Here is a 14,766-nt window from a genome sequence, read left to right on the forward strand (position 1 = left end):
CACTGGTGCAACCGTAAATGCAGTCTTGAGCCTTGTCATTTGGAGGTGTTTTGTTTTATGTGTGCAAGTTTTAGGAACTATAATTCATCTGAGAAATACCTCTTGCTCCTCTGCCTTTTGACTCTTAAGAACATTTTGGTTCAGACAGATGTCAAATGGAAGATTTGTATCTGTAGTCTTCTGGGCTGCCTTGATGATTTCTTCCACAGGCAAAGTGAAGGAGGGGGTCTCACACTCACTCACCCATTCGTTCCTGATGGAGCAGTTACGAGCAGACCGTTGTGTTAGGATGGGGCTCTGAGGTAAATACCAGATAAATACGTGACCAAGGCTTACATGTATTAAGCCACTAGAGTTTACACGGACTGTTTTATACACAAGCATGTGATGTAGGCAACATGGGAGGATGATCGCCCTGCCCTTGCAGACGTGATCATTCATTCGGAGCAAGGGCAACAGTGCGGGGTTTTTGTTGTTTTGTTTTTTGGGGGTTTTTAAAGTATTTTTGTTGGTGTATTTCTCTTTCGGTATTGCAAAAAAAAAAAACCTACAGTCAGCATCATTGATGTCAAGTCTACCAAGACAGTCACACTCAGCATTAAAATGTAAATAGAACAAAGGAGCGCTTGTTTAAAAGGTGCATGACTACATCTATTCCAGCTTAAAAGCCTGTTTAAGATACTCTATTGATTTCATAGCCATTTCTGGTGTGCTTCTGCTGTTAATCATTTTTTTCCTATGATTATTAGCTTCTTAAGTTTATTACATATTTTCCTCAGAGCCAATTTTATCTTCAGTAAACGTTTCAAAGTCCCTGACGGAAGCAGTTCAGAATGGGCTTGGGGGAGGGAAGCTGGATGAAGGAAGGGGCGGCAGCTTTCCCCTGGGGTCAGACACCTCCCCTCAGGGAGGGGAATTGCACATATTTATTTATTATTTATTAAAAATTTTTATTGGATTATAGTTGATTTACAATGTTGTGTTAGTTTCAGGTGTACAGCAAAGTGACTCAGTTATACAAATACATAGATCCACTCTTTTTGATTCTTTTCCCATATAGGCCATTACAGAGTACTGAGAAGAGTTCCCTGTGCTATACATTAGGTCCTTATTATTTTATATGTAATAGTGTGTATATCAGGATAATTTATTTCAGGGTTTCTCAAGCTCAGCACTATTGGCATTTTGCACTAGATAATTCTTTGTCATGGGGCCAAGACACACACATTTGTGACAACCCAAAAAATGTCTCCAGATACTGCCAAATATTCCCTGGGGGCAAAAATCGCCCCCGGTTGAGAACCACTGATTTATTTTAACCAGGATCTTCTTCCTTAATCCTCTTCCTGACGTTCAGGTCAGAATTCCAGAGGAGATCCATCCTGGCCCCTGGCCCCTGGTCCACTCTCAAGTAGAAAAGCATTTTAGAACGAAGTGGATAAGACAATGGCAATAAGTCACTTTAAAAACGTAAACACCAGTGTTTGCTACGACATGAAATTTTACACCAAAATAATTGCATTATCCTTTTGATGCAGGGCTTCAAACACCGATCCCTACGTCTGCCATGAATTGGGGTGAGATCCCTACTGCACAGCTGGGGAACCGTTGCTAAGGCGGAACACGCTTTTTAAAAAACACAGCAAAGAAGTATGTGCAGCATATTATCATCTGTGTGAAATAAAAAGGGGGATATATGTTTGAAAAGCATAATTCTGACTTTGGGAAGAATAGAGGCCCCTCAAGAAGGAAATGGGAGACATCACCCTATATATAAAAAATAGGGTTGGGATGGGAAAAGACAAGGCCACACAAGTTTGTGGAATCTATTATTCTTTTGGCTTGTTAGCTATCAAACTGAGTTGTTCTGGTCAAAAAAAGAAATATGCCTGACACGAAAGCCACTTATTTTATGATCCATCCATATGCCTGACACGTTTTTGTTTGAAGCAAGAAACTGATTAAGGTAATCTTTAAAGAGGTGACTGAATTTTAGTCTGACTTCAACGGTGACATCCAGAGAGCAGAGATTCCCGTGCGCCTTGCAGGTGGTGGGTATCCTGGCCCTTCCGTGATTGAACTCTCATAAGGTGGCCAGAGTCTAACGTGGTCAAACCGTAGAGCAACTCACCTCTCTTGTCAAATGTCGTGGAATTGATAAGATTTCGGAGTTAGATGGAACATTTGAGACTCATTTTACAGATGAGGAAACTAAGGCCCAAAGAGACGAAGTGACCGGCTCAGTTAAGGTCACACTGTTCCTCAGAAGAAACGCTGTGGCTGGTAAACGGGCCTCTTGTTTCTGCTGCTGGAGGTGTTTCCTGTAGCCCAGGTGTTTCCTCCAACATTCTGATCGGTATCTCACGAGGGTGAAGGAGTTTATCATTAAGCCTCAGGGCAGTGAGAGAAGGCATAAAATATGGTGCGGTAACTTCCATCAACCTGGAATGCTTGCTTCTGCAGATTTGGTTGTTCGCTTTCCTTCTTCCAAAAAAAGGTCTTTCGTTGCACTCACGGCATTTGCCTGGTCCTTTTTCATAGTCATGCTAACGTGGGGAGATTTAAAATAACAACCCTGAGTCATGGGTGTTTTTAAGGTGACGGTAATTTTGTAGGGCAGTGGTTCTCAAAGTGTGGTCCTGGACTAGTGGCATTGCCAGGGAACTCAGGAGAAATGCGAATTCTCGGGCCCCACCCCAGACCTATTGAATCAGAAACTCTGGGTGTGGGGGTGTGGCAGGCACGGGGTTTGATACACTGAAGTTTGAGAACTACACTGTAAGGCTAAGTCCTCTAGTTTAGTAGTTGGTAAACTTGGTTGCATATGGGGCCACCTAAGGAGCTTTTTAAAATATTGCTGAAAATGAAATTAATTTAAAAAAATGTATAACTGTGTGGTGATGGATGTTAACTAGACTTATAGTGGTGATCATTTGGCAATATATACAAGTATTGAATCATTATGTTGTACACCTGAAACTAATAATCTATATGTCAATTACACCTCAGTTAAAGAAAATGAAATTGATGCCTAGGCCTTGCCCCCAGAGATTCTGACTTAATTGGCCTGCGGAGCATCCAAGTATCAGGATTATTAAAGACCCTCGATGACTTGATACTACTGTGCAGCTAAGCTTGAACCATCCCGTAGGGGACGATCCTTTCCTTCTTCAGGAAGATGGTTCTGACTCTAGTAAGTTACAATCAATTTAATTACACTTAATTATAATTCTTGTACTCAGCTGAAAACTTATGCCTACTCTGCAGACATTTGGAGAGAATAGCAGCTTTCAGTTTATCTGAAGATTCAAATGTACCTAGATTAGAAATTTCTGATATTTGTTTTCACTTACCCCAAAACTGTGATTGCCAGGCACTTAGTAGCTTGGAATATTTGAGTTGTTTCTAATGCTTTGGTTTTATGGACAGAAAAAGACAATGTTTATTTTCTAGAAACACAAAGTATAAGATTCCATTGGTGAAAATAGAGTTATTACCAAAAAAATGTTAAAATTAACAGTACTTAATCATTTGTAATAATGGGTTCAGCACACACTCCTTAATATCTAAGGAATTTCCAATGATTTTATTAATATGGGAATCTCCTTTAAAAAAGTGTTTTTAGGAGGGGAGCTTGAACCAAGAGAAAAGTAATAGAAGCAGTTTTATTTAACACCGTATTTTTCAGCACCATTGGTCAGTTAAACAACAGCAACAAAAAGCAGTTAAATCAAGGAGTCTTTTTTTTTTTATTGAAGTGTAGTTGATTTACAATGTTGTGTTAGTTTCTGGTGTACAGCAAAATGGTTCAGTTTTATAGATGTGTGTGTATATATATATGTTCTTTTTCAAATTCTTTTCTATTATAGTTTATTACAAGATATTTATTACAGTTCCCTCTGCTATACAGTAGGACCTTGGTTATCTATTTTATATATAGTAGTGTGTATCTGTTAAACCCAAACTCCTAATTTATCCCTCCCCCCACTTCCCCTTTGGTACCTATAAGTTTGTTTTCTGTGTCTGTGACTCCGTTGCTGTTTCTTGTTTTGTTTTGTTTTTGTTTTTGTTTTTGTTTTGCGGTACGTGGGCCTCTCACCGCTGTGGCCTCTACCGTTGCGGAGCACAGGCTCTGGACACACAGGCTCAGCAGCCATGGCTCACGAGCCCAGCCGCTGTGCGGCATGTGGGATCTTCCCGGACCGGGGCACGAACCCGTGTCCCCCGCATCGGCAGGCGGACTCTGAACCACTGCACCACCAGGGAAGCCCCCCCGTTTCTGTTTTGTAAGTTCATTTGTATCATTTTTTTAGATTCCACATATAGTTGATGTCATATGATATTTGTCTTTCTCTGACTTACTTCACTTAGTATGATAATCTCTAGATCCATCCTTGTTGCTGCAAATGACATTATTTCATTCTTTTATTTACGGCTGGGTAGTATTCCACTGTATATATGCACCACATCTTCCTTATCCATTCATCTGTTGATGGCATTTAGGCTGCTTCCATGTCTTGGCTATTGTGAGCAGTGATGCTATGAGCATTGGGGTGCATGTATCTTTTCAAAGTATGGTTTTCTTCAGATACATGCCCAGGAGTGGGATTGCTGGATCATATGGTAGTTCTATTGTTAGTTTTTTAAGGAACCTCCATGCTGTTTTGCATAGTGGCTGCACCAATTTACATTCCCACCAACAGTGTAGGAGGGTTCCCTTCTCTCCACACCCAGGGACTCTTATTAAAAAAGGATCTGTATGTGACTTAAATATTGTATTTTAACTTGAATTATATAAATGGACTTATTTGGGGAGACAGTTCTCCACGGGTCTCTTGCAGTTCTGTACATCTCATGAGCAGAGACATTGAGAGCCTTGGTTCTGGATAATCTTTTCAAGGATGTTTATATAGCAAGCAGAAGATAGTAGATAGTTTTGTAAGACAGAGATAGCGTCCCTTTCTGGGGCAGGTGGCAGGTTTGATTGCTGTCTGGTCTAATAATAACAGTGCCTCCCTCTGGGCAAAATTCAGTGAGCTTTGCTTGCAACCCATTACAAATGTTTGGGTTCTCTAAACTCGGGGTTCCTCAGCTGTGATGCAAACCCACTTCGTGCATAGCATCCACCCAGAGCCACTCCGTGGCATTGGGGGGACAAAGGGAACAGGTACCTGCTGTGCCACGAGTGCTAAAGTCCTTTGTCCCCGACCCAGGAGCATTAGCAATTATTTATCTTTTTTTAAACCCATTGCATTAGCAATTATTTATCTTTTTTTAAAAAAATTTTTTAATTTGCTTGTAAGGAATCTATCTTTTTTTTTTAACATCTTTATTGGGGTATAATTGCTTTACAATGGTGTGTTAGTTTCTGCCTTATAACAAAGTGAATCAACACCATACACAAAAATAAGCTCAAAATGGATTAAAGACCTAAATGTAAGGCCAGAAACTATCAAACTCTTAGAGGAAAACATAGGCAGGACACTCTATGACATAATTCACAGCAAGATCCTTTTTGACCCACCTCCTCGAGAAATGGAAATAAAAACAAAAATAAACAAATGGGACCTAATGAAACTTCAAAGCTTTTGCACAGCAAAGGAAACCATAAACAAGACCAAAAGACAACCCTCAGAATGGGAGAAAATATTTGCAAATGAAGCAAATGACAAAGGATTAATTTCCAAAATTTACATGCAGCTCAATAACAAAAAAACAACCCAATCCAAAAATGGGCAGAAGACCTAAATAGACATTTTTTAAAATTTTAATTGGAGTGAGAACTTAAAAACATATGCACAGCAATCTGAGTACAGACTCTGCAGATATTTTCCCCTTTTTATTTATCTCACATCTAACTTGATAGCTTATTTTTATTTATTTATTTATTTTTGGCTCTGTTGGGTCTTGTTTTTGTATCCATTCAGCGAGGTTATGTCTTTTGGTTGGAGCATTTAATCCATTCACGTTTGAAGTAATTATCGATATGTATGTTCCTGTTACCATTTTCTTAATTGTTTTGGGTTTGTTTTTGTAGGTTCTTTTCTTCTCTTGTGTTTCCCACTTAGAGAAGTTCCTTTAGCATTTGTTGTAGAGCTGGTTTGGTGGTGCTGAATTCTCTTAGCTTTTGCTTGTCTGTAAAGCTTTTGATTTCTCCGTCGAATCTGAATGAGATCCTTGCCAAGTAGAGTAATCTTGGTTGTAGGTTCTTCCCTTTCATCACTTTAAGTATATCATGCCACTCCCTTCTGGCTTGCAGAGTTTCTGCTGAGAAACCAGCTGTTAACCTTACGGGAGTTCCCTTGTATGTTATTTGTCGTTTTTCCCTTGCTGCTTTCAATAATTTTTCTTTGTCTTTAATTTTTGCCAATTTGATTACTATGTGTCTTGGCGTGTTTCTCCTTGGGTTTATCCTGTCTGGGACTCTCTGCACTTCCTGGACTTGAGTGGCTATTTCCTTTCCCATGTTAGGGAAGTTTTCGACTGTGGTCTCTTCAAATATTTTCTCAGGTCCTTTCTCTCTCTCTTCTCCTTCTGGGACCCCTATAATGAAAATGTTGTTGTGTTTAATGTTGTCCCAAAGGTCTCTTAGGCTGTCTTCATTTCTTTTCATTCTTTTTTGTTTATTCTGTTCCGCAGCAGTGAATTCCACCGTTCTGTCTTCCAGGTCACTTATCCGTTCTTCGACCTCAGTTATTCTGCTATTGATTCCTTCTAGTGTAGTTTTCATTTCAGTTATTGTATTTTTCATCTCTGTTTGTTCTTTAATTCTTCTAGGTCTTTTTGAAACAGTTCTGGCATCTTCCCGATCTTTGCCTCCATTCTTTTTCCGAGGTCCTGGATCATCTTCACTATCATTATTCTGAATTCTTTTTCTGGAAGGTTGCTTATCTCCATTTCATTTAGTTGTTTTTCTGGGGTTTTATCTTGTTCCTTCATCTGGTACATAGCCCTCTGCCTTTTCATCTTGTCTGTCTTTCTGTGAATGTGTTTTTTGTTCCACAGGCTGCAGGATTGTAGTTCTTCTTCTGCTGTCTGCCCTCTCTCATTCAGTATTGTAATACATGACTTTTAGAGGCTGCATAGTATTCTAAAGTAAAATGTTTTGAATCCAGTATCCTTCAAAGAATCTGAAACAGCAGTTTTTGCCTTAAATATATATCCCTTTACCTTTCTCTTGTATATATCACAAGTGGTAGACCATCACTTTGGTGGTTCTGAATGAACCGTGCTTCCCAATATTCATGTTCTTCTGGAGTGCCTTTCCTTATTGACTCTGGGCTTGGCCAATAAGTAGGACATTAGCAAGGATGATGCAAACGAGGCTTAGTAGTGCTTGCACACTGGGGCTTATCTATATTGAAATGCTCACTCTTAGGATCTAATCACCTTGAAAAGAAGCCCGCTCTAGCCACATGGAAAGAAAAAGAGCAAGAAGTCACAGCCTCCCCACCATCCCCACTGCGGCACCAGACAGGCGAACAAAGCCATCTGACTGCAGTCTCGTGGAAAACCCCAAACGCGACAAACAGAACAGCCCAGCAGAGCCCCGGCCAAATGACAGAACGGTGAACAAATATAACGGTTGCTGTTTTAAGCCGATGCATTTTGGAGTGCTTTGTTACACAGCAATAAATCATTGAAACATGATAGCTTTTAATATGAACGGTTACGTCAAATATAAGTTCAAAAAGGACTTTTTGTTATTATCTGGTTGAATTGCTGAGGTCCTGGCTGATTAGATGACTTTCAGAAAGAACATGGGCAGTGCAGTCAAAAAAAGCATGAATTGCAACCCGGTTTTGCATATTAGATATATGACTTCTTGAAGTATCAGCTTCCTCGGGGGCAAACCAGGTTTTAACAATAGCTACCTCGGGACTTCCCTGGTGGCGCGGTGGTTAATAATCCGCCTGCCATTGCAGGGGACGCAGGTTCGATCCCTGGTCCAGGAAGATCCCACATGCCACGGAGTAACTAAGCCTGTGCACCACAACTACTGAGCCTGCGCTCTAGAGCCTGCGAGCCACAGCTACTGAGCCCACGTGCCACAACTACTGAAGCCCGCGCGCCAAGAGCCCGTGCTCCGCAACAAGAGAAGCCACCACAATGAGAAGCTTGCGCACCAGTGAAGAGTAGCCCCTGCTCGCCACAGCTGGAGAAAGCCCACGTGCAGCAGTGAAGACCCAATGCAGAAATAAATAAATAAATAGGTAGATAAATAAATAAATAAAAAAACAATAGACACCTCACAGGTGTTTTATTCTTAGGCTCTGAGAGTGATGGTGCTTCTAACTCAATGGCGTGATAAACATGAAGGAATGTACGGGTGTGAGGTCACATTTTTATTACAAAGCCATGTCTCTCATATCCCAAGCAAGTGTTCTTGCCACTATACCTCAGTACTAATGAATCCACTTATGAGTCTACGAAAACCAAATGGCAAGAGGGATTATCTGTAATGCCCACCTGGCAAAACTGCTTCTGATTTTCCAAGGCAAGAGGCAGAGCTGCTTAGCGACCATTACCTCCATAAATAACCTTTTCTCTTTTTAACTAAGTCATCCACTCCATTATTTGCATCAGGGCCTTTTTTCAAAGCATTTGATCCTTTGGACTCATCTGGTACACTCTAATATTTATGTGGGACCAGCCCTCAACACGAAAGAAGGGTTTTTTTAATATGAATTTGCATATCCTGTCAAGGACTTTTTCAGAACACTTTCATTTCAAGGTAAAATGAAACTTACAGGACTAAGCAGAGAAATGCTTCACATTTCAGTTTAAAGGAGGGGGGTAATAAAGATGTTAAAAAAATAAAATAAAAATTTTTTAAAAAGGAGGGGGGAATGAAACAAAAGACAAGGTTAATTATGACACTGGGGCTTTACAATGCTAAAAATATACTATATACGAAGGAGCTATGGAAGCTGTGTTCTATTTCTACGTGTCCTTTACAAAGAGCAGGCTCATGGTATCTGCAAATTTCTTTTTTTATTATTAGTTTTTATTGGAGCTTTATTAGTTTTATCGTTGCTTTACAATGTTGTGTTAATTTGAAAATTTCTAGTAAAGATTTTTATTTGAAAAGCGTTCATGGTTGTATCTAACTGAAAGGGTTAACATTTTAACCTTGTTATAAAAATAGTATGATGCTAGTCATTAAAGTTCTCTCTCCTTTTCCTCAAGCCAACCCTGACTTTCAGCATGCAGGAGTGGGAACAGCCAACAGAAATTGGGGAAGCACTGGGGTCCTGTTTGCATTCGCATGCTCGCCCAAATAGAGAAACATTAAGATGTTATACTTCCCCATGCTGGGAACACAGCATTAACTGGACTAGAGCAATTTATTTAAGGGCTTTATTGAGGTTCCCAACAGCTTTAGGAGAGTATGTATGATGCTAAGTTTCCATTCAACCCCTTTGATGTCTATGTCAGAGTCAGATGGCAGCAATGGGGCTCAAACCTGGGGTTTCTGTACCCAGCTGTATACTTGTTCACCCACCACTCTGGATGCCACTTAAGCCTGGACTTCCTTTTAATTTCAGAAACTTAATCTTAGGAGTCCTTCAACGTTTAATTCCACCAAGGGCCCTTTCAATCTTCTTTATTTCCATCTAAAAGGAAAAAAGAAATGCGGTGAGACTTAGAAAACGTAGTATGAGGTAACCCAGCCAATGAGAGGCCTGTCCTCACAAGATGAATAGAAGCACTCTATCCTCTTCATCCAGTCATTTCTCTTGAGCTAACTAACCCGGGGGGGCCTGGGCCCACGACGTCACCCAGATGCGGGTAGCTCACGGGGGCCACGACTAGCTCTTCTTCTCAAAACTGACCTAAGTGATCAAATTATTCTTATTTTCATAATCACTTTCATTTTTATCATCATGAAGAATGATTTTTAAATACCAACTCTGAAGGAGATGCTGGGGACAATGCATCCTTAACTCAAGGGGTCTGCAATATCATTAGGGACCTAGCAGATAGAATCAAAGATAAATAACAATACAAGAAAGCATAATAGTATATTCCCTCGGGATCTTACCATATAAAACCTGGATGTGCCTTTACTGGTCACACACCCTCATCCCTCACTTTATAGATGAGTAAGCAGATTTATTTTTATGTAGTCAAATTTTTTGATGTTTTCTTTCAGACTCTGGGGTCGTTGCTGTTGGTCTTCGTTTGTTGTTGTTGTCATACTTAGAATGACTTTCCCACTTCAAGATTATAAAAATATTTATCTGGGTTTCTTCCAGTACTTTTAATGTTCAATGTCTTACATTTAAATTTTTGAGCCATATGAAGTTAATTTTGATGTAAGAAACAAGGTAAGACTACAGCTTAATTTTTTTCTAAGCTTTAAGCCAGTTGCCCAACTTTATCTTAATAATTCCTTTTGCCATTGATGTGAATTTAATGTCCCATATGTGCTTTTTTTTAAAATTAATTTATTTTTATTTTTGGATGTGTTGGGTCTTTGTTGCTGCGCGCAGGCTGTCTCTCTAGTTGCGGCGAGCAGGGGCTACTCTTGGTTGCGGTGTGTGGGCTTCTCATTGCAGTGACTTCTCTTGTTGTGGAGCACGGGCTCTAGGCATGTGGGCTTCAGTAGTTGTGGCACGTGGGCTCAGTAGTTGTGGCGCATGGGCTCTAGGTGCTCGGGCTTCAGTAGTTGTGGCTCCCAAGCTCTAGAGCGCAGGCTCAGTAGTTGCGGCGCATGGGCTTAGTTGATCCGCGGCATGTGGGATCTTCTCGGACCGGGGCTCGAACCCATGTCCCCTGCATTGGCAGGCAGATTCTTAACCACTGCACCACCAGGGAAGTCCCTCCCATGTGTGCTTTTACTTAACTTTGCTATCTCCTCCTTTTCACTGATGTACTGGCACTATGCCATTGTAGGCAATGCAGCATTTATGATGCGTTTATAGATCGAGAAGAGGAATCCTCCCTTTGTTACTTTTTCATTCAGAAGTTACCTGACTATTCTTACCAGGGGTCTTAACCCAGTCAGATCCAATACCTCATTTTTATGAGAGATATCTGGTCATGTACCCTTTACTGTCCAGAGGAGATGACATTTATGGATAACATAACCGTAATCTTTGTTATAAATGAAAAATACCCAGGTGTGACCTCTAGCCCTAATAACCATCTATTTCTCTTCATCTGTTTACATCTTCTTTGCATCTTCAAGGGTCCTGAGAGAAAACAAGTGGCACACTCTGAGTCAGAAATTGATGAGTTTAGCAAAGTGACTATTCATAACAGTGTGGACAGGATTTAGGGAAATCCCCAACAATGGTGTGGCGTTTCACGGGTTGAGTCTTCACAGTCACAGGCTTCAAGTGGCAAGGCGAAGGAACAATTAGTGGAATTCAGGAAGAGTGGCCATGAGGGGGGAGCATCACCTGACCAGAGCATCATTGCAGGGTGGCAGCCATCCCACAGCATTGGAGAGGGAGGGAGCCCAGGGGTAAATACTCTGACCTTTTCCCCATTGGGCAAACCCATCCGGAAATCTGCCAGCTAGTGATGAAGTTTGTACAGCTCAGCCTCTCGGGACACAGAGCGGGGTGGGAAGGCATGGAGCGTGGATTTGAGGGGCAAATGCATAGCAAGCAGCCTGCTAGGTAAGGCATCGTTGTCCCCTGCCCGTCTATCACCTGCTTTGTTCGCAAGTGTTTCATGTCAGTTTTCTTCCCAAGTATTTCATATTTTTGTTGCTGTTTTGCGTGGAATCTCTCCTATTATCCATCTGGATTAGTTATTGTTTATATGTGAGAAAGCTATTGATGTTTACATATTGATTGTGTGGCAAAGTGGTTTGCTAAGAGGGCATTTGATTTTTGCTTGTGTGACTATCACTTACATGGTATGTGACCTGGGGAAAGTCCAGTATCTTTTCTGCATTAATTCTATTATTTGTTTAAACAAAAGAAGGATAATAAGATATTTACTTCATTTTTTTAGTATTTAATGAGATCGTACATATTAGGCAGTTAAAAGTGTCTGGTTCATAATAAACTCTCAATAAAGATGACTTATTATTGTATCTAATAGTTTTTCAGCTGATCTGGGGCACTATTGACTTTTCAATTCAGTAGATTAACCCTGATGGCTGTCAGCTGTTTTTCTTGTGCCATACTTGGCAGTTTTCAAATTCTCTCCAGGGCAACTGGGCGGACTAAAGACCTTTAAACATAACTACTGATATTTTGACTCTACCTCCAAAAGGCACCAATAATCAGTTCAAAAGGGAGCGATTCTCCTGGGAACCCCACTTTGAGAAGCAGGTTTTACATGACCCTGGACTGCAAGTGCAGCTGCCCTCGTTTCATTGAAGTGAGGGAAACAACTGGAAGCTCTGCCACTGCTTAGAAACCAGAGTCCCTTTCAGCTGGGCCTAAGACAGAATGAGGGAAATTTAGGCGTGTCTCTAAGATACTTGTAGAACAGTGGTCCTCAATCTGGGGCACTTTTGCGCCCCGGGGGATATTTTGCAATGTCTGTGATTGTCAAGGGGCAGTGCTACTGGCATCTAGCGGGTTCAAGTCAGGGATGCTGCTAAACATCTTACAATGCCACAAAGAATTATCTCACCAAAAATGGCAGTAGTGCTGAGATGGAGAAACTCCTAGAAAAAAGGAGATCGATCAACCAGGTTGCTTGGATGTAGACATGACATTGCCCCGATTGTGGTGGTAGAAATAAGAGGAAGCTGCTGCTTCTGCGGACCTCATGTCTGAGATAGCTTAAATACTCACGCTCCTCCCCCCAACCCCTAACCTTGTCTTTGCACTTGGAAGCTCCACGGCTGGCAGCCTGGAGTCTCTGTGACTCTAGGTTTCCTGCAGCCTATCTCTTCACTTCAGAAGACTCCAGACCTCGAATCACTCCATGCAGCCGAGAAAGGTATTTTCAGCACTGGGACAAACTCAGATCATTTAAATAACTAGACCTATGAGCCATTCTCAGAGAGAGGGGAGGGGAGGAGAGGGAACCCAAATCACATGCAAAAGAAAAATTTCTTTTAGAATCTAATGAGTTTTTGTAGTCTCAAATGTCATATCTTCGAAGATAAAGTAGATTTTTTAATAATGTTAGAAATGGTTTTCTGGAGTGCGTCCCTAGTCTAGATAACTTTCAGGAAGTAAATGCTATTAATAGGTGTTTTCAGCAGCATGTCTTAGAGCCATGTTCTCAGCACGCTTTGAAGCTTCAGTACTTTGCTGTCTCTGAAATGTAAAGTTTGGTGTTTTCTCTTTACCTTAGTTGATGCTATTGGGTCCATCTCAGGCTGATCTTGACACCTCTCATGCTCTGCTCTCTTCAACCCGACCTCTCTGTTTCATTTTGGAAGAAGACTAGAAATGGTAAGGACAGCTAAGAGATCCCTAAAAAGTGTTATCTGTCATTTTTTTGTGGGAAGAACTGAAACCGGCCGGCAAGAGAGTGTGTTTAAGTATCTGTACTTCGGTTACTTGCTGAGGAACACCTCTTCCATGATCTCTCACAATCAAGATTGATCATGGGGGTATTTTGCAATTTCAGATTAATCAATACGTGCTGTGTGCAACTTCCGACAGGAGTCGCTGCATCCCACCCTGAGGAGGAGTGGACGTTTGAATTGGGGAAATAGCTTCTGTGGGTCTAACTTTTTTCACCTCACCTTTTCAGCTTGAAAACTGTAGAAATCACTGAAGTGCCTTTCTGCTTTTTCTAGCGTTTGGTGGCGTCTGAACGAGTATGTGTGTGTGGCAGCAGGGGCAGACGGGCAGGAGTAGGAATACAGGAGCCTGGGCTCGCGTACGGTCACAGAAAAGCAGGAGCGGACCGGACGTAAAGCAGTCGGGGAAATGGGACCTTAGTACAGGATTGGGCTCAGTTCCACATACAGCAGAGACACGTGGGGATTTATAGGCCAGGAACAGAGTGAGGGTCAGTGGTTGGAAAATTACTAAGAGGAAACATCAGGGTTAGGGGGTGTTCTGGCTGGACCGACCTGACGGGGTTCTTGCTGAAAGCAGGCCAGGGAGATGGGATATCATCACCTGGGGGATGGTAGGGATGAGAGACTTGATCAGATAGCAGGGATGATCAGATAGCGTGGTCAGGGATTCTGGCTAAACTGACCTAACAGGATTCTTGCTAAAACTGGCCACATGGACACAAAAGCCCCCAAATCAAGGCCTAGTGACTTAGAGAAGGCTGACTAAAGTTTAGTCGAGGAGAGAGTCTGTCAGTGCTGGCTCTCCCAGTCACTAGCTGGGGGACCTTGGGCGTATCACCTCAGCCCTCTGAAGCTCAACGTTTTTTGGCTATAAAATGAGCATGGCTGTACCTCTCCAGTTGCCTTGCAGGGCCGTTGTAGGGGCTCAGATAACAAAACATATGTTCAGATCCTTTGCAAGTGCTGTGCGGTATTAGGTATGCCTAAAGTTCTTCACAAAAAGACATCAGTGACCTTTTCTTGAAATTATTTTGTCACCCCAATTAGACACAATGGGGTGCCTGCACCAGGAACCCACTCTGACTTCTAGATCTGAATGTTGGCGCCTGGGCTCATTTCGTGTCTAAGGTCTAATGAAGAGTTAACCACAGGGCACTATGTTACAAAAGAAGCAACCGCTTAAAGTTTCATTTCCTAGAAACGCAGATGTCTATTTTTAGGCCAACCCATGCCCGCATCTGCCTTTGCCCCTTGAGGGATGGCATGGTAGGGTTGATTGTAATAAACAGAGCTCACATTTATTGACCCCTTACTAC

At 41.6% G+C, this 14,766-nt stretch overlaps 1 protein-coding gene across 5 annotated transcripts in view; it reads left to right on the forward strand.

Moving 5' to 3' along the window:
* The first annotated feature begins 3,075 nt into the window (after window positions 1–3,075).
* The window catches only part of TLR7 (toll like receptor 7), a 98,665-nt gene continuing 86,974 nt past the window's right edge, over window positions 3,076–14,766 (forward strand). For 3 of the 5 annotated variants that reach the window (XM_049705254.1, XM_049705256.1, XM_049705255.1), the window contains exon 1: window positions 3,076–3,193. In XM_049705254.1, the coding sequence (XP_049561211.1) occupies window positions 3,179–3,193 (15 nt within the window). In that variant the 5' untranslated portion in view covers window positions 3,076–3,178. Of the gene's footprint in view, window positions 3,194–12,457; window positions 12,913–13,272; window positions 13,374–14,766 lie in introns of those variants that run through there. The other 2 variants (XM_049705258.1, XM_049705257.1) reach the window with 2 other exon arrangements.

The sequence above is a fragment of the Orcinus orca genome, chromosome X (assembly GCF_937001465.1).
Source record: "Orcinus orca chromosome X, mOrcOrc1.1, whole genome shotgun sequence".
NCBI lineage: Eukaryota > Metazoa > Chordata > Mammalia > Artiodactyla > Delphinidae > Orcinus > Orcinus orca.